This window comes from Lissotriton vulgaris, chromosome 7 (assembly GCF_964263255.1).
Source record: "Lissotriton vulgaris chromosome 7, aLisVul1.2, whole genome shotgun sequence".
Classification (NCBI taxonomy): Eukaryota; Metazoa; Chordata; class Amphibia; order Caudata; family Salamandridae; genus Lissotriton; species Lissotriton vulgaris.
The window spans coordinates 729,967,873-729,991,618 of record NC_141695.1 but is presented as its reverse complement, the minus strand read 5'-3'; the positions used below and the strand labels follow the sequence as shown (position 1 = coordinate 729,991,618).

The 23,746-nt window shown below is 47.9% G+C and overlaps 1 protein-coding gene across 1 annotated transcript in view; it reads right to left on the bottom strand.

The window, feature by feature from the left end:
• The window catches only part of MAP2K6 (mitogen-activated protein kinase kinase 6), a 435,425-nt gene extending 420,247 nt beyond the window's left edge, over positions 1–15,178 (bottom strand). The window contains exon 1 of the mRNA XM_086930973.1: positions 14,875–15,178. Within this exon, the coding sequence (XP_086787099.1) occupies positions 14,875–14,902 (28 nt within the window). The 5' untranslated portion in view covers positions 14,903–15,178. The remainder of the gene's footprint in view (positions 1–14,874) is intronic.
• Positions 15,179–23,746: the final 8,568 nt, after the last annotated feature.

The window sequence follows — 23,746 nt, the reverse complement described above, 5'->3', positions numbered from 1 at the left end:
CTTCCTCCGAGCCACGGTGCAGCTGGGCCGTGCGCAGTTCACGCTTGGGTGTGTCTATGCCCCCAACCAGTCGCAGGACAAATACCTTCAGACACTCCTGCGGGAGCAGTTCCCTTCGGGCGATAGTAATGTGATTCTGGGCGGCGATTTCAATCTTGTTTGGGACCCCGAGCTAGACCGGGCGGGAGCCCCCTTTAATGGAGCGGGAGCAATGTCTTCCACTCTTAAAACACAGCTCAGGGACCTGGGACTTGTGGACGTGTGGCGCTACCACAATCCGGGGACCCGGGACTACTCCTTCTACTCGCACTCCCATAGGACATACTCCCGAATCGACTATCTCTTCGCCTCCCTTGAGGTGGCCCGTGACTCCTTGGCTTCTGCTATCTCCGACATCTCCCTGTCAGACCACGCTCACGTGGAGCTCCTACTGCAGGACCCCCTGTCCCAAGCCGTTCGTGAACGCCGTTGGACGCTCCCCCCGAGGATCCTTCGGGACCCTGACGACGTCGCCAGCATCCGTGACGCCATAGACTCGTATTTCGCTGTTAACGACACCCCCGAACTGCCGTTTCAGACGGTCTGGGATGCCTTCAAGGCCACCATTCGGGGTCACATCACCTCCCTGGCGGCGGCACGGAGGAGGGCTGAGTCCAAGATGGAAACCGACCTGGCTAGCGAAATCAAGCTTGCGGAGGCCCGAGACCGGACTTCCCCCTCGCGGGCGTCGAAGAGAGCTCTAGCTAACCTGCGGGGACAACTTCGCACCCTACGCACCAACAAGGCAGAACACTCCCTGCTAGCACTCAAGCAACGGTACTACGAGGGTGGGGACAAGGTTGGCCGACTACTGGCCGGCAGGCTGCGGGCACGCACCGCTAGAGCCCACATCGCTAACGTCAAGCAGCAGGACGGCACTTGCGCCACCTCCGAGAGGGCCAAGCAGGCCGCCTTTGTTGCTTACTACTCCTCCCTATATGCCGAGGAGCCCACCTCCCCGGAGGCCCGTGAGGCCGTCCTCGCAGACTACGGGGGGTCTACCCTGTCCCCGGCATGTGCGGCCTCGCTGGAGAGCCCTTTACAGGAGGAGGAAATAACGGAGGCTGTTAAGGATCTCCCTGTGGGGAAAACCCCGGGGCCAGACGGCCTGCCATTGGCCTTCTATCGGCTGTTCTTGGCCCAACTCCGCCCGCATCTGCTGCGACTATACAGCTCCTTTTCCGACACCGTCGGCCCCTCACCTGACATGGGTCTGGCGGAAATAGCCCTGATCCCCAAACCTGGGAAAGACCCGGACCTGTGCGCCTCCTACCGCCCCATCGCCCTCCTTAACACTGATCTTAAGATTTATACCAAGGTTTTGGCCAAACGTCTTGACCCACACATGCCGGGCCTGGTGAACCCGGACCAGGTGGGATTTATCCGAGACCGCCAGGGAGCTGACAATGTCCGCCGGCTGGCGCACTTGGTGGGAAAGGTGCACCATTGGAAAATACCGGCCTGTCTCCTCTCGCTGGACGCAGAAAAAGCCTTCGACCGGATCGATTGGACCTTCCTCCGGGCGGTCCTCAAGAGGCTAGGTCTTGGCCCTATTATGATCTCCAGGTGTATGGCCCCCTACCTAGGACCTCATGCCCGGATTCGGGTCAATGGCCAATTGACATCGCCACTTTCGGTCCACAGGGGTACGAGACAGGGGTGCCCGCTGTCGCCGCTCTTGTTCGCCCTCGCTGTGGAGCCACTGGCGGAGCTGATTAGGCGTAACCCCGATATCCATGGTGTCCCCCATGGAGGGCGCATGAATAAGGTAGCGCTCTTCGCCGACGACCTGATTCTCACTCTTACGAACCCTCGGATCTCCTTCCCAGCGGTGCACGAAGCCCTCTCCCTGTTTGAACAAGCGTCCGGCCTTAAAATCAATCATGCCAAGTCTTGGGCGCTCAACCTTACCGTCCCTGACGAGGAGATCTCTTTCCTACAGGGGGTCACGCCCTATCGCTGGGCGGACAGCCATATTCAATACCTGGGCCTGGATCTCGCGCCCCACCTTGACTCGTGGTCCTCGAGGAATTGGGCCTCTTGCCGCAAGGAAGTCCTGGCTGACCTGCGGAACTGGAAACCCTTGATGGTCTCCTGGCTAGGGCGGCTCAACGCTGTCAAGATGTCCGTCCTTCCCCGCATTCTATATGTTTTCCAGTGCCTTCCCACCCCGATTCCGATCCACTGCATCAGAAACCTACAACGCGACCTCACGTCCTTCATATGGGGGGGCAAAAAACCCCGGTTCTCGCAGAAAGTCCTGATGGAACCGAGAGACAGGGGCGGTCTTGCCTGCCCGAATCTCCTCCACTACTATTGGGCGTCACACCTCCGGTACGTGATCGAATGGGGTGCACGCGAAAGCGACAAGCACTGGTTCCACATGGACCGATCGGTCACGGGGCGCACCATATGGGACCTGCCTTGGCTACCGAGAGTGGCGCGCTCCAGAAGTGCATATCTTGCGGTCCCCACGAGGACGGTCCTTGAGGTATGGGACAGGGTGGCAGTGGCCAAGGGTCTCACTACGTTTCCCTCCCCGCATACTCCCATTGCGGGTAACCCACACTTCCCCCCAGCTGCCCAGACCCGAGCTTTTGAGAGCTGGACGCAAGGCGACTGCAGAGTTGCGGGAGACCTTTTCCTTGGCGGATCGCCTAAAACATGGCTAGACTGCAGAGAGGAATTTAGGCTCCCCCCCACCGCCCACTTGCAGTACATACAGCTGCGTCACTGGACCTCGGGGGAGGACATGTTCCAGGCTGCTACTAGGCCATATACTCCCTTTGAGAAACTGGCACGGTCCCTCGGGGGGCTGAAACGGCTCACCTCCCAGATATACAACATCTTGCAACACCCCACCGCCCCACCTGCACATCCCTATCAGAAACAGTGGCAATCGGCGACGGGCGCTGACATCACGCCCTCTCAATGGACTCGGCTCTGGAACGACATCCCCAAAACCTACCGCAGCATCCCGCAAAGGGAAAACGCATACAAAATGCTGACGCAATGGTACTACACCCCCCTGCGACTCAGCAAAATGTTCCCCGCTTCCTCGCCGTTGTGCTGGAGGTGTGGCACTGCGACTGGCGACTTCATACACATCTGGTGGTCCTGCCCTGCCCTAGCTGTCTTTTGGAAGGAGGTCCTCAGTCACATCAAGAAGGTGTTGGGTTTCCCCCTCCCTGAAGAGACTTGCACACTCCTACTGGGCATCCGACCCCCCACACTTAGGGCCCTTACGCGCAGCGACTGGATCCTCACCCTTCACATGTTAGGTGCTGCCAAACAGCTCATTGCCCTATACTGGAAGCGAACAGAGGCGCCGCCGATAGCATCCTGGTTCGTGCGCCTCTGGCAGGTCCTGACTATGGAACTACTCACAGCGCGGATACAATTCAGGGGGGTGCGCTTCAAGGCAGTGTGGGAGCCCCTAGTGCGCCTTTTGTGCTCGGTTAGCTATGCCCGCCACATGCCTCCCAGACTCCGAGCTCTGCAATTATTCGAGGACGCCCTCATCCCTGCCGACCCCAGCAGACTAGACTTTTGACCGCTAACCCCAGCGCCGCTTTGTGCTTCGCACTCCTTGTATGTGGCCACTGGTGCGCCCCTTTACCTCCTCTTCATCTTGTCGCTGCTAGCTCCTTTCCTGACTTTACTTCCTTCCTACTTGCCACTCTGGCCTCCACCCCTCTCTGGGGTAGTTAGGTCCCTGTTGGGCCTGTTGAAAATGTGACACCATTGCTGTTCCTCACATACGAGCCTACCTCACACAACGATGAATTGCCAGCTCATGTTTATGTTCACCTCTGGCTATGCTTTCCTCTAAGCCACGCGGCCGCCCCCCCCCCCCCGGGGGTTGTAGGCAGGGCGCTGTAATAACAACTCCATCTCCCCTGTCTGGTTCTACCTACTGGCTCTTCTATGCGCGGCCGGCTCCGGAAAGGGGTTGTAGGCTTATCGCTGTGTTCACAATAAAAACAGACTTGAACAAAAAAGTCTGCACTACCTGTCCTTCGCTGTCTTCAAAGAGAGAATATTCCTATTCTTCGTTGTTTGCAGGAAGGGAATGTCTCAAATAACTCAATATCAAAAAAAGAATACTAGTATTTCGATCAAACTATTCAATCAATCAATCTATTTAAGTCGTTTTTTCACAACCTTACCCGGACCGTATGGACAGTTCTTCGTCTTCCCCTTCCAGCGCCTGGTTGTCCTCTCACTCTAAGGTCCCAGTCAGGACGATAGGTCACTTGAGAGAGGTCGTTCAGAACCGGTGAAGTTCAGTCGATCGGCAGCCAGACAAGGGTCTTCTCAGGCAGGTTTACCCCAATCGTTTAGTTGTTTAGTCCACCGTTAGGACCTCTCTACCGGATCCACATGTCGCTGATGGGCCCTCATGTTTGGGTGCCAATTTGTGAAAGGCAGCGAGTCTTTTATGACCCTCAATGCGGCCCGGTGCAGGGTTTCACCTCTAATTCACTTTGGGTTTGCTATCAAAATAATGAGGCAAGCGCTGGAAACTGGAAGACAACAAAAGGTTTATTTCTCATGAGGCGATCACGTCAACTGCAGACACCGGGATATCCGAGGGAGGTGTTCTTCCGATAACTCCTTTGGCTCTTCCTTTTATACAGGTTTTACACAGTGCATTTGTTTCATCAACATGGTTACACAAGCTTGGAGTCCCCGCCCCGGGCAGGTTGCCACACAAGCCCAACAGTAATTCTCTTCCCACCCAGGTCAAACAGACAATCTTATCTTGCAGCTGGACATTGCTTCAGGGTCTAAAACATGTGAGACCGGCCAGATCTAAGAGTCCGTTCTGTTGATAAAAACAGGTCCCATTGTAGGTAAAAACAAGTCTTGCTGTTTGCAGTGCAATAAATCATGTTTGCAAGGGTCTTTTTGGTATTTGGAACCTGTCTGTGTAACTAGGTGCAGCGAGAGGTAGAGTGTCTAAGGGTTTGCCTGTAAACAGAGATGAGAGAAAAAACTAGTTTGTGGCAGCAAGTGGCACTGAGGTTTGTTGTGGCAATAGAGTTTATAGCCCCCAGCACACATACCAGGTCGGTCATAGGGATGCTAGTAAGGGCAGGGTGAAACAGAGGTGACCAACAGAGTACAAAATGGCTGCAATAGATTAAAATGACTGCAGCTTATGAGCACATAGAAATTTACACCAGAAAAGATGGCGCAGGTAATGTTCAGGATTGTCATTTTGCTTTCAACAAAGAGAGTTGGAAAAGAGGGAAGAAGGGTGAAGAAAGAGGCAAGATGGGTGTGGAAAGAAGCAAGAGGTGCAGAAAGAAGCTAGAGATGTGCAGAAAGAAGCAAAAGAGGAGTAGAAGAGGCGTGCAGAAAGAGGCAAGAGGCGTGCAGAGATGTGCAGAAAGAAGCAAAAGAAGAGTCGAAAGAAGCATGCAGAAAGAGGCGGGAGAAGTGCAGAAAGAAGCAATAGAGATGCAGAAAGAAGCTAGAGATGTGCGAAAAGAAGCAAAAAAGGAGTAAAAAGAGGCAAGAGGAGTGCAGAAAGAGGCGAGAGAAGTGCAGAAAGAAGCAACAGAGGTGCAGAAACGGGAAGGAGAGGTGCAGAAAGAGGGCACAGGAGTGGAACAAGAGGCAAGAGAATGCAGAAAGAGGGAATGATGCAGAAAGAGGCAAGAGGGGTGCAGAAAGAAGCCAGTGAGGTACAGAAAGAGGCAACAGAGGTACAGAAAGAGGCAACAGAGGAGCAGAAAGTGGAAGAGATGAGCAGAAAGAGGCAAAGGAAGTGCAGAAAAAGACAGAAAGGTGGAGAAAGTAGCAACAGAAATGCAGATAGAGGCAAGAGAGGTTCAGAAAGAAGCAAGAGTGGTTTGCACACTATTAGTACCAATTCAACACCCACATTTAGCAATAACTTACAGGTGACCATTTTAGGCTTGTAAAGCGCCTTCCACCACGCCGTAACACGTGTTGCTGCGTTTTTGGTAACGTTTGACCCATTTGAGATAGAAACAAGGTTTTTTTGTTCAAATATACAGATTATGCAGCAGATGGATTATGTGGCAAATGCGGAAAATATATAATTGTGCGAAAGTCAGTGCAGCAAAACTGTTGAATTATTCCAGTGGCCCTGCTCATACCCCTGACTAGGTTTAGAAGTGTTCCTCAGCGATTCCTTCTTTTTTTGTCTCATTGAGTTTATAGTTTAGCTTCTATGGAAACAAGGAAGACTAGACCTGAGATTAACACTCTACAACACAGACTACCATACCACATAATTACTCTCAATAACACATCCCACTCTACATAATTCCTATACACTAAATACCACATAATTTCACTGCACAACATACCACATAATTCCACTACACACAACCTATATCCACTCCACTCCCAACAAGCATTTACAATGCAACGGTCTCGCCTTTTCAAAAGTTAGAGCTAGTGGCATTGTAAATGACAAAATTGTTATTTATGTGTTGGTTTTGAAAACAGATAAATAAATGGCATTATCATTTACAATGCCAATAGCTTAATCTCTTGCAAATACAAGACCTATTGCATTTGCACACACACACACACACAGAGCCACACACACACACAAAGACACACACAGAGCCACACACAGAGCCACACACAGAGCCACACACAGAGCCACACACAGAGCCACACACAGAGCCACACACAGAGCCACACACACAGAGTCACACACACAGAGTCACACACAGAGCCACACAGACACACAGAGCCACACACACAGAGCCACACACACAGAGCCACACACACGGGGGTGTGGGGGTGAGGGTGAGAGGATGTGTGAGGGGGTGTGAGGGTGGGGGTGTGAGGGTGAGTGTGTGTGAGGGTGAGGGTGAAGCGGGTGAGGGGGTGAGAGGGGGGATGAAGCAGGGTGAGGGTGTGTGAGGGTGAGGGCGGGTGAGGGGGGTGAGGGGTGAGGCTGGGGGGGTTTGAGGGTGAGGGAGGGTGAGAGGGTGGGAGGGTGAGAGGGTGGGAGGGTGAGGGGTGCAGTACAGATCACTCAAATTATGTATTTACTTGCAGGCTTCTTGAAGAGTGTGTGATCAATTAAGCAATTATATTTAACATCATAACTGTACTTTCACAAGAATTTATAAACTGCAAAAGTAACCACTTCTGGTACATTTTCTGTTAATGAGCAGTATGCTGCCCTCGTGAACGGTTTTCCTATCTGTTGGGTGTAGGTGCTAAGGGCCACCTGCAATTTCTGATTAAAGAGTTAAAGAATTAAAGAATAAAGTCAACCCCACAATGGAAGCGCTCACAGGATGTCCAGAAAGTGCAAAGGTCCCATGCAGATGCCAGAGGCAAGGCCGCCTTCCAGGTAACGAGTCTGCCTGGTGACTCGGCCATGCCGTAAGCGGCCTTTCAGCTCTGGTGCAGTTTATACGAAGATATATAGTATTTACAGAAAATGGAACCTTTAATAACGCGACCAAAATGCAACTGAGTATTTGATAGTTCAACATAGATCGTCATGTTATATTACCATTAGGACCCCCTCCCCTCCTCAAGAAGACTGGAATGCATGACTGTTTACTTATTGCTTTGCTCTCCCAATAGTTCAGAAACCCAGTTTCCTCAGTGAACTTTACTTGGGGATTGAAATTCCCTATCTAATGTTCTATGAGGTGGATGGCACAATATTAAGGTCATAGGCAACATGAAAAGTTGTCTCAGCAATACATATTTAACACTTACTTTGTATAAACTACAGAGACTTTAATGTCGTTATTTGTATAGCTTTTGAAATAACTTTGTTTTCCTTAACATGTGCATTTAAAGCATATTGCAGCCTTCCTTCAATATTGGAAGTGGGGAAAAAACAGAGGTCACCTTAAGAGCAACAGACCTAAGGCCGCACAGTTTAAAACTCGGAAAAACCAATGTTAAGGTTTGTGATTTTAAACAGGCAGTCCCGCAATACAACTCGTTTTCAAAGTATAAGAATCTAGAAAAAAAATCAACTACAAGCTTATTCAAACAAAGTACATAGGTGTTAAAGCCTACCGCCCCTCTTCAGGCTGACATATTGGGATTTCATGGCTATCCAAATCTCACTAAGAAGGGATATGGGGCGCATCGAAAGCTGGAGGGCTCGCGTGGAAGCAGAATGTTCATTTCTCGTCCTACGAGCTTTAAAGGGCAGTGTGAACGAGCGCATTTTTAAGGACTGCTCAGAGCTAGGCGGCCCATGCAGCAGCAACTAGGAGGGCTGCTACGCTGCGCAGTCTTGGGCCTCACCCTGCCTACCAAGAGACTGAGCGCGCAGGAAGAGAGGCCATTTGCTCATACTATTGGTGGCTGGCAACTCCCCCTCACCTAGCCAGGCCTCTCTGCCCAACGGCTAGGCCAGACCACTGACTTCTCCAAGCAGCGCACCCGCCTCCTTAACAGCGGCACATGCCAGCTCTTTTTATTATGAATGAAAAACGCTGTATGCAAATGAAGGCAACTCTAGGATAAAAGATGGCCGACGCTTGCGCTTCCATTTGATGCAGGAGAGGGGGGATGCCCGGAGCCTCGGCCGCCGCACGCTAGACAATGCAGGGGGGTGGGGAAGGCTCAGAAACTCCAAAGTGTAAGGGAACGCTGATTACACCTAAAATCTGAAGCCCCCTCCCTGTTAAAATGGTCCGTGCCAGGGAAGGGTGCAGCAGATGGGAGTGGGGGTGTCCCTGCCAATACCGGAGCAACCCCGTTAAGTCCTGGGTAGCAACTGGCGTGTAGCCGCCAGCGCGAGCCCTGCAGAAGTAAACACGGCGGCAAGGGGGCGTGCAGCAGCTCTTGTGACTCCCGAAGGCTAAAATCCCATATACCAACCACCTACCCCCACCCACAACACACAACCCATTCCTGCCGGAGCCCCCAACTAACTCCTCCGGCTGTTCTTCCTCGTTCATTTTCCTACTCAGCGGCGGCCCGCAGCAGCGCCCTGCGGCTCCCCGCTCCACATCTTCTTGGTCACATTCTCGGACCTTCCTCAACTTATTATTATGTTTCAATAGTTATCCGGGGGTAGTCGGGTGGGGGATGTCCGAAAAGTAAAAGAAAACCAAGGTGTAACTGCAAAAGAAGAGCCGTCCCGGAGAGCGCTGCGCAGCATGGCCGTGTTAGAGGCTTAAAGGCGCTGAGTGGGTAGCTGGGAGGGAGGCTGGTGAGCCCAAGGAAAAGCGCATAAAGTGTTCTGTCGCAAGATTCAGTAAGCATGACCGTGCCATCTCTTAGAATTCATTTAGCGAGCCCACAGTGCATATGAAGCTGTCGATCGCAGAAAGTGCTCCATTCAGAATTCATTCAGTGTGCCAGATACAGAAAGCGCCCGATCACCACAGAATTCATTAAGTGACCCAAAGCGAGCCCACTCCTGCAAAAGGCAGGACAAAAATAACAAAAACATGCCAAGACCAAAAAAAATAATAAATAATCCGCCCACCGCCGCAATGACGTTCACAAAGGGGCGGAGAGAGAAAAAAATCGCCGGAACGCCCACGAATCTGCACTGTGAATTACGGACAGATCTCTCTTCTACGTCAGGCGAAACCTAAAAACCTTAGTAAAAAACTTTGACATTTACACCAATATCTCTAACTCTTGCAAATGTGAAAACTATTACATTGCAAATGCTTCTTAAGCTAGTAGCCGCGTTTGTAGAGAGTTGAAGAAAGGGGGCTGGGCCTCCGACCAGCGCTCAGGAATTCCACTGCGTAGGACTTACAGAAGGTACAAAGGCTTCTTGACCCCCAAAGTCCCTCAAGAGTAAAGTTGACTTCATCCCTCAACCAGTAGTGTGCCAGGAGGCATGTTTGCAGATTGGTAGAGAAAGGGGGGCATGACCTTGGAAGACCTCATAGCAGGCCAAGACCCCTTTGCTCACCACTTTGTAAACGCGCTCCCTGATGCACTCTTGAATGGGGATTGAAATCCCCTTCGCTGCTGGGGGTACTTAGGCGCCAACTACCCTATCTGTTACCTCCAGTATGCCCCACACAGTGGGGCTGCTGAGAGGTGGACACAGGCCACACCCCCTTTCTCCACCACTCTGCAAACACGCTTCCTGGTGCCCTCTTGGTTGGGAGGAGATTAAGTCCACTTGCCTCCTGAGAGTCCCTAGGGGCCAACTAGCCCTATTGTTACCTCCAGTAAGCTCCACACAGCTGGATTGCGGAGAGTGGTCGGATGCCATGCCCCCTTTTTACACCACTCTGCAAACGCGCCTCCTGGCGCACTGCTGCTTTGGCGATGAAGTTCACTTGAGTCCCTAGGTCCTCAGGACACAAGGGGACCTCATCGCCCCACCAGCACCTTACGAGGATGGGAAACGCATTCTAGATTATGGAAATGAAAGATGCTGTGAGCAAGCTGTGGCATGAATCCATATGGTGCCGAAGTTCTGATTGATAGGATGAAAGGTGCACAACTTTCATTCAAATGGTGATAAAACTGAGGTGCTGATTGTGGGTAAAGCGCTGTCAGTCTGGACCTCAGCATGGTGGCCTCAGACGCTTGGGCCACTTCCCATACCTAATGAACAAGTCAAGAACCTGGAGATTTGGATTGACTCCAAAATCTCATTTGACTACCACACTAGACGTGTTGCTGGCACGTGTTTTGGCATTCTGCGTGGCCTAAGAAAGACTCTGGATCTACTTCCTATAACAGCTAGGAAATCCTTAGTCCATGCCTTGGTTACCTCAAGGCTGGACTACGGGAATGCCCTTAATTTGGGAGCTAATGTGAGATGCCTCCGGAGACTGCAGCGTATTTAAAATGCTGCCGCCCGCCTGGTGTTGATGCTGCCTAAAAGAGCCTCTTCTAAAAAAGCCTTGGAGACGCTACATTGGCTGCCAGTTAGGGAGCGTGTACAGTTCAAAGCCCTCTGTGTAAGTCATTGGATTACATAGGGGAAAGAACCCTGCTTTCTTCTCAACTTCCTAACGCCACATACCCCGACTCGTCAATTGAGATCTCCTGGGGCGGGTCTAGTGCAGGTTCCCAAAATCAGAAGAGCAAGAATGAGAGGGCGGTCCTTCCGGTTCCAGGCAGCCCGTCTGTGGAACAGCCTACCCCTTAGGCTCCGTGTGGAAACCTCAGAGGTGGTTTTCCGCAAAGAGTTGAAAACACACTTATTTCCCAGGGGATAGGCCAAGTGAGGTAACGGTGTGGGAAGACATGATGACGTAGGACGCTGGGGGACAAATACTTTAGCGTGGGGACACACTGGTCAGTGTAACACACTGCGCCAGGATTCCCGTAGGGTTGCAGAGCGCTCTATAAATACTATAAATAAATAAATAAAATAAATAACTAGGCGCTTTACAAGCTCAGTTTATTATTATTATTATTATTATTTGGTGAGGCAGGCAACCGCCCTCAGAGGCTTTCCTGGTTGGCAGTACTTTGGAGGGATGGTGAGTCACAGACGGGCAGATTCCCCCCTCGAGGGGAAGGATGCACAGGTGACTAATGGTGGTGCGCGGGATGCAATGAGCAACGGAAGGAACTTCAAGGGAGGATGACTGGATGATTGAAGGACAGGTGAAGGAGAGATTGGGTATATGGTATAAGGTTAGAGTGTGAAATGGAGAGGAGTGAAGCAAACGAGACGGTGAGTTGCGAATGGTGCGGGCGAGTGAGATAGTACTGGTATATGTTAAGATGTAGATTTGAATTGTTATTAAGAATAATAAAGTTTATTTAGTATGTTGCACCCTTGGCCTAATAAATTACTTTTACGCTTTATATGCCTTGAAGTGTGGTTTACTGCACAATTCCTCATATTTAAGTCCATGAGGACCCCTTTGACCCATTATCTGCAGAGGAATCATCCTTCTCAGATGATGGCTGCTGAGAAGCAGATGATGGGGACTGATAGGCCAACTGGAACTGCAACCAACCTGGTGATCAAGTGCTCAGTCACTCGCCAACCATTTCTTGATCTCTAAATTCTCAACCTGTCTCTCCTTATATTACTCAATGTGATGTATCAGTGGGTAAGAGTGGCTCACACTTTACCTCTTGTTCCTTCAACTCACCTGTCAAAACTCCAGAAAGTCTTTTAACCATAATGTTTTAATACAGCCTACAAATTTAAGTTTCGGGGGAGGTAGTGTATTTGCCCCTACCTGTCTTCCCCGCGTGGTGACGTCATTTCAGTTCTACGCTATAGAATACACGAGCTAAAGATAGGTAGGCTCTTTAGAAACAGCACTAGTGGAGACCTGATATGTCTTTGTGCCGCCAGTCCCATTTTAGGTCTTTCCACATATAAAAATAATTGAAGCTGGACATCAATCTAGCGCTGAAGATATTAAGATTGAGTCTTTTATTTCAGACTGCGAAAAAACGATAAAAGTGAAAGCAAGTCCTCATCATTATCGCTTCCTTTACTGGCCAGTGAGATGTATGAAAGGATAACTGAATGATGTGCTGGTGAAGGATATTGCTGCATCAGTGCTATGATGAAGGCAACATTTCGTTACAGTTCGGTACAACTGACTGGCTACAAATGTATCATGATGCACATCATTCAAGCCATGGTGGAGAAAGGGCTTGCACATATTTTACGTGCAGCAGATGTTATGGAATAACACAGATGACGTCTAGGAGCATTACGGTCACTTTGGGTTGTTTGGCAAATGATGAAAATGCCGTAGCACCCCTCAGCTCGGGTCACTAAGCAGCATGCCTTTGAATGCAAGCATGCGTTAGTATTTGGAGAGAATCTTGCTCGAGAGCAACCGAGCGTCTTTTAGCTATAGAGAGGACCTATTGGTAAACTATAAAGTGATTTCAACAGCAGGCAGTGCAACTACAACAATTAATTCGTGAAGAACAATGCAGCCCTTCATTTTAGCAAGCAGCAGCACTTCCGCTGGGAGCAGCCCTGCAGAGAAACATCACGGTTCTGCACCATACATGTTCGAGAGGTCACTGACTTGCTTAGTCAGAATTTCAAAAATGTTTACATTTGTGTTCATCAAAAACACACGCATTTATTTCAACAAGTCCAAAAAGTAAATATTCTACCAAGCTACTGTAGACGTATGCACTTTCAAAAAAAAGCATGCACTGTCTTTAGTGATGCAAATACATGCAGGTTACCTACATTGTAAAGAAAATAATAATGGCACAAGTCAGAGAATGTTATCCAACCTATACAAGCTCAAAACATTCTGAAACATGTATGCACTTAGTAAAACGTTGCCGCATTTTGCCTATTTATTTTCAGCATAACTGTAATCGCTTTGTAAGAATCTCGGCCCCACAAAGCTTTTAAGGTACCTTGCCAATATCGTTATGTGCCTGGCAAACTAATACAATTACGCAGCTTGCATTTATTGGCCTGGGTTTAATTCCCGATTGCTGCAAGCCCCTGAAAACTGCGGCTCTGCAATTTATTTGGCAAACCACACATCGACTGAATGCTTAGAGGTTACAAAGGACTTGGGTGGGACAAGGGAGATTGTTTTCATGCACAACTAAATGCAAAAATACAGCAAGCTGCGCCCAAGATATAAACCTAAGCAGATATGGGCTCAACCACACGGTAACGTGTGTTTCTTTGCAGTACCAAAACATCAAATGCACGTTTTAAGAAAACAGTGAACAACTTTGCTAAGAACCGCCACACGTTGCATAAGACTAACAGCAGTGCACCTTGTCATTTATCAAGCCGAAATGATGCATTCAACTGCAAACAGATCCAAAGCTGACAAATTAGCGCCATACACTTGACACGCAAGTAGACAAGGACTGGATAGCAAACGTCAGCTGTTTTTGCAAAGTACATACAAAGCCACAAACTAATGTCACATGCAACATATAAAGATTCCACTGTCAAGTAGTGCATTGCGTGTGCATGCATTTACTGTCTTGGTGTAATGTGAAACTATTGTGAGCTATTTTGCTAAGAGCTTGGTAAAGAATAACAAGGTACCTGCAAACATGGTTACAGGCAATATTTAGTCAAACTTCTGCAGGTCTCTTGTAATGCACACACTATGTGTATGCAATTATAGTTAATTTAACACGCTTGCAGGATTAAGGTGTTTTGCAAATACCAGACACACCAGCTGAATTCCATCTGCACCAATTAAAAGCTGCAGCTTGCATGAGTTGATCGAATGCAAAGAATGGCGATCAGCTGCCGATTTTTTTTTTGCACGTAATAGCGTGCATGAGCTTTTGGCGAATTTAAGTTCGCATGGAAAAGGCTGTTCAATTTGGCTGCAGCCATTTTGCAAAACAAATATGTTAACCCCTATACTTTATCTAAAACTAGAACTGCATTTATGCCACTTCGAGGCTCAACAATTTGCACAACTCTACGTTACAGAAATGCCCTTTTACATGCAGTCTTGGCTAAGGATTCCAGGAACAACTCCTGCAGATTGGCACTAGCTGTAGAGCAGGTCCTTGTTTTTTAGAAAATAGTGCAATGTTTTGCATGCAAAGTAAGATCCGGGTGTAAACGCTTGCAACTTGCAGCTGCTGCAATGCTGCATCCTTTTCTTTTTTAGTCTTGGCTGTGATCTTTCATTTTCTTGAACAATGCAAGGAAATGCAATCATTTAATAAAAATGCATGCTCTCTTGCAAACTAAATTCCTCTTAGCTGATCCTTGGGAGAGGAATGCACTACGGTCAATGCAGAACTGCGGCGGTAGGCTGATTGAGGACTCGGGGAGGCACCGGGAGCTGGGGGAACCTGGGAGGTCATAGAGCATGATCTGACCCCGATTTGCACCCATGCACTCTCGAAATCATGCCGCGGTTTTTGCATATTTTGCGTTTGCAGTTCCCTTACCTCCGCCTGCTCCTCTCTGCTGAGACATCTTCCCTTGGCCCGCGCGCACTGGGGGAAGGGCGCACAAAGCCCCGGGAGCCACTGGTGGGGGGCGAGAGGGGTGCAGGCGGCAGCCGCCGCCCCCGGCTTGTTGCAACTGCACTTTTTCCGGCCAGCAGCTGAAGCTGGGCGCGTGGACTTGTGACGTCCGGATGCACGGCTCGTTGCACAGCCCGGAGAGCCTGGTGTCCAAAGCGGAGGAGGAGTTGCAGAGCTGCGGTGGCTACATGATGGGCCGGGGCTGTCGGCTCAACGTTCCAAACTTGGAAGCAGGGAGAGAAGGCGGGGGTGAGGGCGAGGGGAAGGCGCATGCGCAATGTCCTCTTGTGCCACTTAGCCTTTTGGGCAATGTAGTATAGAGGTGAGCGGCCATGTTTAGAGTTTAGAACTGTCAGTAAACTTTGAACGGTAGCTCCCAAAGACCTACTCGAATAAGTGTGTTCCCTTTATAAGACTATCAACCAACTCTCGTTTGTAAAACCATGTTTATAATTGCCACGGTAAAGAAACACATACAAAATGTATACAAGTAAATTAGCTCATCCGATTTCACAATTTTATGCGAGTATATGACCATTTTTTTGTGAAGATGTCAGTTATTATCTTCAGGCCTTCAGTTCGTTTACACCCTGTGTTTGTGTCTCAGAACAAATGTTATTTGTTTTCCAAAATCTCTTTTTTCTTCCTTTTTGTTTTGATTTATTATTTTTTATGTTTTCAAATTGCAAAATAGCGAAAGCACTTTAATTATTGTGCTTTTAAAGTCGGTTGAGAAAAGGTGGTAGGATAACACCTTCTTTAGCTAGGCAACAACTAAGACAGCAATAGAGTTAGCAGAAGTTGCATGCACAGTGTTTAATTTCTCCCTGGTTTGGGAGTACCACCCACATCTTTAGATCTGGAGGCATCATCAAAGACACACATTACTTCTGTAGCTAGCTGTTGTTTCCTTGTGCTAAGACGTCTGAAAACTATTCTATTATTCTCAAAGGTCAACCAGGCATTTACAGTTGCTGCCTATGTTCTCCCCAAAAACAGTGACTGTACCACCCTGTACTTGGATCTGACTATCTATTAGCCATTTTATAGCAGTGCAGATTGTCAATACGCTTTAGAATCTCAAGGAATTTGTCATGTGGTAGTGACTTTTCAAAGAGAATTTCACTGACTGACTTTGGAAGAAAGGTTCCTCTTAAAATGTTTCTGAATAAGCCACTCTTTTCTACAGACATGAACAATAGGAACACTCTAACCTTCTGCAGTCATAGACCTTATCCATTTCACTGTGCCAGAAGAATTTACGACTGTTGTGCATCTTGTGTATTGAGAAGGTCCACAAAGCCGTTTGCTTATTACGGTATCTGGTGTCATAACTTAGCAGCCTAACGACAGCCATTACAATTGGAAGGAGAGAAGATGCCAGGAATGAGGTTATAGAAACCTCCAGCAGTAATTGTAGTTCCCCTTTAGTGTTAGAACTTTATGACTTCAAATAAGTCAACCGAAATCTATATCTTTGACACATATTCAATGCAGAGAGTGGGATTGCGATGCTACAGGAGACACACTTGTGCCCCAGGGACACACCACTGTTTGCATCGAGATGGGCCTCATATCGCTGCTTCGCATCTTATTCCACTTATGCCCGAGACGTTACAATTTTGGTAAAGAGAGGTGTGGCATTTGTACCACGGGGACTGAGGCGGATATAGATGGGCGATAATGTCTTCTGTGGGGGCGGCTGCATTTTCCACAATGTGCTCTTTGCCAACTACTACTGCCCCAACACTGATGAACCCCAAACTCTTCTTCGAGTATGGGCTAAGATTCAAGAGATAGGTGCCACCTATGTTTTCTGGGGGGGTGATTTTAATACAACTGTACAGCCCCTATTGGATAGATCCAAGGCCTCCCCTACACATTACACTAACTCTCACAAGACGCTAAGAGAGCTCATAACTGACAATTGCCTACTAGACACTTAGAGACATTGGCACCCCGCTGGGCGGGAGGGCACATATTACTCGGCTGTCCACGCATCCTGGGCCAGGCTTGATTATGTGTTCTTGTCTGCTGGAATGGCACACTGGTTGAGACATGCGATTCACCTAGCTCGTAAGCACTCTGACCACTCACCTGTATGCGTGGAGATACAGGTCCCGTTACAGCACTCCCCCTACAGAAGTTGGCGCCTCAATCCTCTATACCTGCAGGACACAGTACTAAAAGCGGAAATAGAGCAGGAAATACTAGATTTCATCGATCGAAATATGGGGTCGTTTGCTAGCGTAACAACTGTACGGGAGGCATTTAAGGTGATGGCCCGGCGGTGGTGAATCTTCAAGGGGGGTGGCATTCCTAAGACGTTGCGGAATGACCTTGACAAATTGGAAAAAACACTCAAACAACTGGAAAGTAACATCAGCACTGACCCTGACAGACACGCTCTCAGAGCCACTATGCGCGACACACTGGCGGAGTATGAGGAGCTTGCTGATAGGGAGAGTGGGTTTCGGGGTAAGACACATGGGGCAAGAGTGTATGGAGAGGGTGACCGGCCATGGAAGTCCCTGGCGGCTGCGATTAGGCCCACTAGGTTTTCCTATTATGTAACAGCCATACAGGACGCACAGGGTAACGTTCACAGAAACCTTCCTGACCAACTTAGAACGTTTCAAGACTTCCATAGCAATCTTTACTCTTCCCAGAGGGGTGCCCTGCTGGATCTGACGGACGATCTGGAAGATACAGCATTGGCATGGCTAGGAGACTCCCAGCACAAATTCCTGAATCTAGACCTGGAATTGGACAAAATCACAGATGCCATCATGCAAATGAAATCGGGGCGCGCCCCGGGGTCTGACTGACTACCAATAGAATTCTATAGAGTATATGCCCCCATTTTAGCCCCTATTCTCCGGGAAGGTTTTTTTTTGGCGCGGGAAGAAGGGTGCTTGCCAGAGACCATGCGTGAGGCCTTACTCACCTCGCTACTTAAACCAGGGAAATCCCCGACATGCTGCGACTCATATCGGCCCCTATCTTTATTAAACTGCGACATGAAAATTCTTGCCAAAGTCCTGGCAACCAGGCTCAACTTGCTGATGCAGCGCCTCGTGCTACCTGATCATGCGGGGTTCATCCCGAGTTGGGCCACAGCACACAACCTCAGAACCCTGGCCGCGGTCTTACAAGATATAGACCCCAACTGCGCTGCAGTGGCAGTTTTTCTCGATGCTACCAAAGCGTTTGATTCCCTGGAGTGGGATTGCCTGTTGGGTGTACTGGGCTGTATGGGAATGCCCACCTCCTTCCTCCAATGGATACAATTGCTTTACTGTCAACCAGTAGCGTTGGTCCTTCTGAAGGGTGCCAGATCCACCCCTTTCCCCATTTCCAGAGGAACTTGCCAGGGTTGCCCCTTTATCCCCCATCTTATTTGCTCTAGCTATAGAACCTCTAGCCGCTAAATTGCGTCAACACCACATTGATAAGGCGCTAATCTACCCTGCCAGGCAGCTGCTCATCTCGCTTTATGCGGATGACATAACACTGTATGTTTGCAAACCCCAAGACAATCTGAACCCCATCCTGAGGGAGATCACTAAATTTGGTGCTATGTCAGGTATACAAAGAAACTGGTCCAAGTCAGCAGTTTTCCCCCTCACAGATAACACTAAACCGCATCGACTAGACTACCCACTGATCTGGGAATTGGAGGAACTCAAGTACCTGGGCATAACTATCACTAGGGACAGAGATGCATTAATGAGAGCGAACTATGGGACTGTCATGGATAAGATCACTGACTCTATCACTAAGTGGCTGCATTTGCCCCTATTCATGGTGGGACGGATCTCGCTGATGAAGATGGTACTGCTGCCCAAGCTGCTGTACCTCTTTATGAATATACCGTACCATCCGGGCAGTTTATTTCTTCAATACACTTCGGACGCAACTTACGAGGCTCATATGGGAGGAAGCAGGTGTGTCTCGCTCTACGCACTATGATGCTACCCTATTGTCAATGTAGGTATGATGTGCCTAACTTTGAATTTTACTACTATTGTCCGCAGGCTCACGTCGCGTTGTATTCCATTCACCCCCCTTTATGCCTCACCTGGCGGTGGAGGATGGTTACATGACTCTAACGACTCTGGCAGCCTATTTTTTCACGTCGGTGAAAGAACATAGCTGAGACCTTTCTACTGTAGACTGCACTTTTGCAGCATGGCAGCGAATAGCTCGCAAATTGGAATAGCAGATGCTGTACTCTCCTGGCATGACTCTGCTCCAAAACCCTTTACTGAAAGTCACGTCCGAGGGGATTTGCCCCAAGATGCTTGAGGGACTTAACTATACCACATGGGGTGATCTTTATATAGGGGGGCAGTTCCGCACTAGGGAACAGTTTTTTGATAACCACACACCAACAGTAAAGGACACATTCCTTTATGCTCGACTCCGTCAGAGTGTGAAGGCAGCCACTTCTGCGTTCCCTGAGGAGCCAGCTACGCTAGATCCCTTACATGCACTACTACAGATAGAACCTCCTAGGCATGTTGTGCCGCTCCTATAGAAGCATACACAGGCAGCGACGCCTTCACACAAGGTTAGAGCTCGGCAAGAATGGGATAAGGACTTGGAAGTACCGCTATCTGATGAGCAATGGGAACACAGTTGCATACACACAGAAGCTATTACTGGTAACAATAGATTACGCCTCATACACTTCAAATTTTTGCACCGGTTGTATCACACGCCGACTAGACTACACAGATTTCGCCTTAGAGAGAATGACAGGTGCATTTGCTGCGGGCGGAGGGGGCGGGCTTCTTACACCTGGCGTAGAGTTGCCCCTCCGTAGCAACCTTCTGGGCACACACATTTGAGGGGCTATCAACCATGCTGGGGATCCACTTAGATTCATGCCCTCTTGTAGCTCTCTTGGGATTATCCCAAGACATCTACACACCACACAGGAAATTCCTAGCTATGGGACTACTCCTGGCAAAACGCCAAGTGGCTTGTCGTTGGGCAGGGGACGTGCTCCTAAATTCAAATGCTGGATTCACACCATGTCTACATGGCAAGATAATTTGGGCTTCTATGCAGAAATGTTACCTATTAAATCATGCCCGAAGGATATTTGGGGCCTGCTAACCACTTACCTACTACTGCAGGACGCCAGTACAAGTACAGAAGCGGCAAGAACCGCAATGGAGAGGGAGGTCACTATCGAGCCTAGAGATGGGCCCTCGACCTCTCAGGGATGAACGGATGTATAAGGGTTCTGTGCATTTTTAATGTAAGGGGGATGTGGACGACATTTGGGGCGGTAGGTCGACTCTTGCTGATTGTGTGGAGAGGGGGGTTGGGACTGGGTAGAGAGGCGTTATATTGAAGATGTGATTTTATGCATTGTACTACCAAAGCCACTTATATTACATAACAATTGGTTACCTGCACCACACGTCGATAAACCCTACTGGCTAAAAACTGGACTGTGCTGAAAGACTTTTCCATTGGCTTTGAGGGCACTGGGTGGGGGAGCATTGTTATGACCACATTGTCACAGGAAGGTGGTATAAATTTGTTATGTAATGCATCTTACGATTCTATGTCTATATGCTGCACTGATGTACAGTAAAATGATTCAATAAAGGTCTTTGAAATTAAAAAAAATAATAATATAATAATTGAGGAGGAGAAACTTCACATCCTATTTGTGACAGAAACTGGTTGAAAGCATGCTCTACTCCGGACCTAGTTCAAGCACTCCCTCGAGGTTTCACAATCAGAATGCAAGACAGGAGGGGGATGACAGTTAAATACAAGAACCATTACAAGTTGGCTATTAGACAGTACCGTAATGAGATGATCCAAGCTCAGGCCAAATATTTTGAGGATAAAATTAATTCAACCTGTAACTCCTCAAGGGAACTAATTAGAGTAGAACGCACTCTCTAACCCCCATCGATCAGGAGACAAACAATCACTTCTCATCCAAAGAGAGATGTGACGAGATGGCGAACTTCTTAAAAAATAAGGTGAAAATGTTATATAACTCCCTTCAAGGAAATATCCTTCCAAACAAAGTTGAGGCTCACCCAAGTATCAGTGATGACTTGGGAATTAAAACAGGGGTAAGTCTAGATCATTTTACAGACTTAAGTGAGGAATCTATGATTTTGATTCTGCAGAAGATTAAATCAGGATCCCCACAAGACCGGATTCCGCCAGATGTCCTACTGCAGGGAGGTAAAAAGACTAGGTCCACAATGGCAACACTCATCTCGCTCTCTCTTACACTAGGGACAATTTCCAAAACCTGGAAACACGCCATAGTCCAACCACTGCTGAAAAAACCTAATTTAGACCCGTCAGAGCCAGGGAACTATCGACCAATCTCACTTTTGCCACTGTTAGGCAAAATAGCTGAAAAACACAACCCTGTCCCAACATTTAGAGGAGAATGGGGTGCTGCATCCAACACAAATTGGCTTCCGACCCCAACACAGCACAGTCAGCCCTGCTGGTGGTGTTGCAATCGAATCTAGGCCCCTAGTGTAATTTTCCCGATTCATGCCCTTATATAGGTATACTTTATCATATCCTTATATAGGCATACAAATCACTACCCTATTTGGTCTAAGCCACACAGCCCAAATACGGCATGTCTACTTCCGCTAGATTCCAAGAATTAACAACGATTTCTTGGAAAAACACACCTTCAGCAGCTAGGAACTTCCCCCTGCTTGAACAATTAAGTTCTCCAAGAACTCCTAGCGTTTTCCAAGAATTTAGCCTTTCAGTGACGATATTAAGTCCAAACATGCGTCAAACTCGGCACCTTCAAAGTGTAAATATGCTCAGGTTTGCCCAGTCAAACACATGGTGGTTTGGAGCAGATCGTCTATCTACTTGCCCGACGCCCTGCAGCAGCAAGTGCCGAAGGAAGCCGACCCTCCAGCTGACGCACTGAGAGAGACGCTGTCTTTTCTCTTGCCGAGAAATCCAGCTCCAGTCTTTCGGCTTACCTTTGCGGGTATCTGGGAAATCGAGTACTGAGAGAGAGATACAAGACTTCCTTCAACCTAAAACCAAGGTACGGAGCTGATTAGACCTCTTAGAGAATTCTTGGAATAGATTCCTGGCACAGAACTAATAAACTTAGACTACTCCTCACTTACTTCTTCCCTCGTACTAGACTTAGGTTAGGTACACCGGGGTAGGCGTATTTCAGAAGAACCAGTTGAGTACTTTTAGTCATTATTTATTACTGTATGTATTGTATAAATTGTATGCACTTTTATGGCTCAGAAACCATGTCATGCTTTTACAGTACTACTTTATAATACTGTGTGTATTATATGCCTTGTACTTTATAACCAGTATTACTATTGTAGCAGTTCATTTTCAATGCTTGAGAAAGAAGACCGTTCAATAAATACTTTGATTGAAAATGCCCGTCTCTCTATTTCTCTGCATCTCTGTTGAAACAAAGCATGCACGATTGACTGAGTAAAATAGTTATCTATAGTTTCCGTAACTCTAGAGATTTGATTTCTTATTCTTGGGAAACAAAGTTGTCATGTTTATGCGGTTTTCAGAAACTAATCCCTTCTTGTGAATTCGAGAAAGTTTCTAGTGACCTCTGAGATGGCTGGCACTCACTATTAAGTTTAATATATTCGGTAGACACCTAGTAGACCTCAGTCCTACGTCTAAACTACAGCATATATTATTCCAATGCGCAGAGCCTATTGGGAATATACGAACTACACTACATGGCGCCTAACGTTTGGTAAGGCGATAATTTAACGCTAGATACTAGAGTAACTCAGTCGTGCTTTTCACACAGACCCCTTTTTCCCGTAAAAACACCAAAAGACGTCTAGAGTGGGTAAAAGGATAATATCCGCCAAAACTGAGTAGGACGAAAAACCTATGTATTAGTTTTTGGTTTATTCAACTTTGAAGGATACAGTGTTCCAACATATTGTACACCTAATCTTTGGTTCCTTGAAACTTGTTCTGCAAACTTTCATTAAACAATGTCGATTAACGGCGACAACAACGCAACCGGTGGAGCTGCAGTAAATGCGAACCCACGAGGTTCAGACGTTACAGGGTTTAATGAAAACGACGATGATGCTGTAATCATCCCGGCAAATATAAGGAAAACCATAACAATAAAACTTATAGAAAATGGGGTATCATCGAGAGGTGGTAAAGTTATATTTGTAATGGAGGCACATGAATATCGTCAAACAGAGGTATTCTATTCATGGTTTACTTATCCACAAGCAAATCCAGTAACACGGGAGTTCCACTACTACAAAGCAGAGGAACCTCCAGCGGAATACGTTCCTTTTGAGGACGTTGAAATTCCACTAACTTACCAAGAGCATCAGCTCTGGTTTAATGGCGCCCTACAATATCAAAATCACATTACCAGGCTCGGTCCACTAGGTAGAACAGGAGCTACATGGCCGATTCTAGCCAGCTATACACCACATCCTGACATTAACGGAATGACATGTCCAGAACTGTTAGCTCAGCTGAAACAGTTAATTAAAATACATAGACAATTGGTTCAATATGTCATGAGGACTTTAACAGTCCAACCTGCTATAAGGATTCCACAGCACACCCCTCACCAGGGGAACACAAACAAAATGACAGCACAGACTATACAATCAGTCATTGGTAAATTACCCGCAAAGAGGGAACAAATTCCGTTCTGGTTAGCTCCGAAAATTACTCAGATAGAGGCAGTATTCCCTGATAGTACACCTCATGAGAAACACAGAATTCTGACAATCTGTTT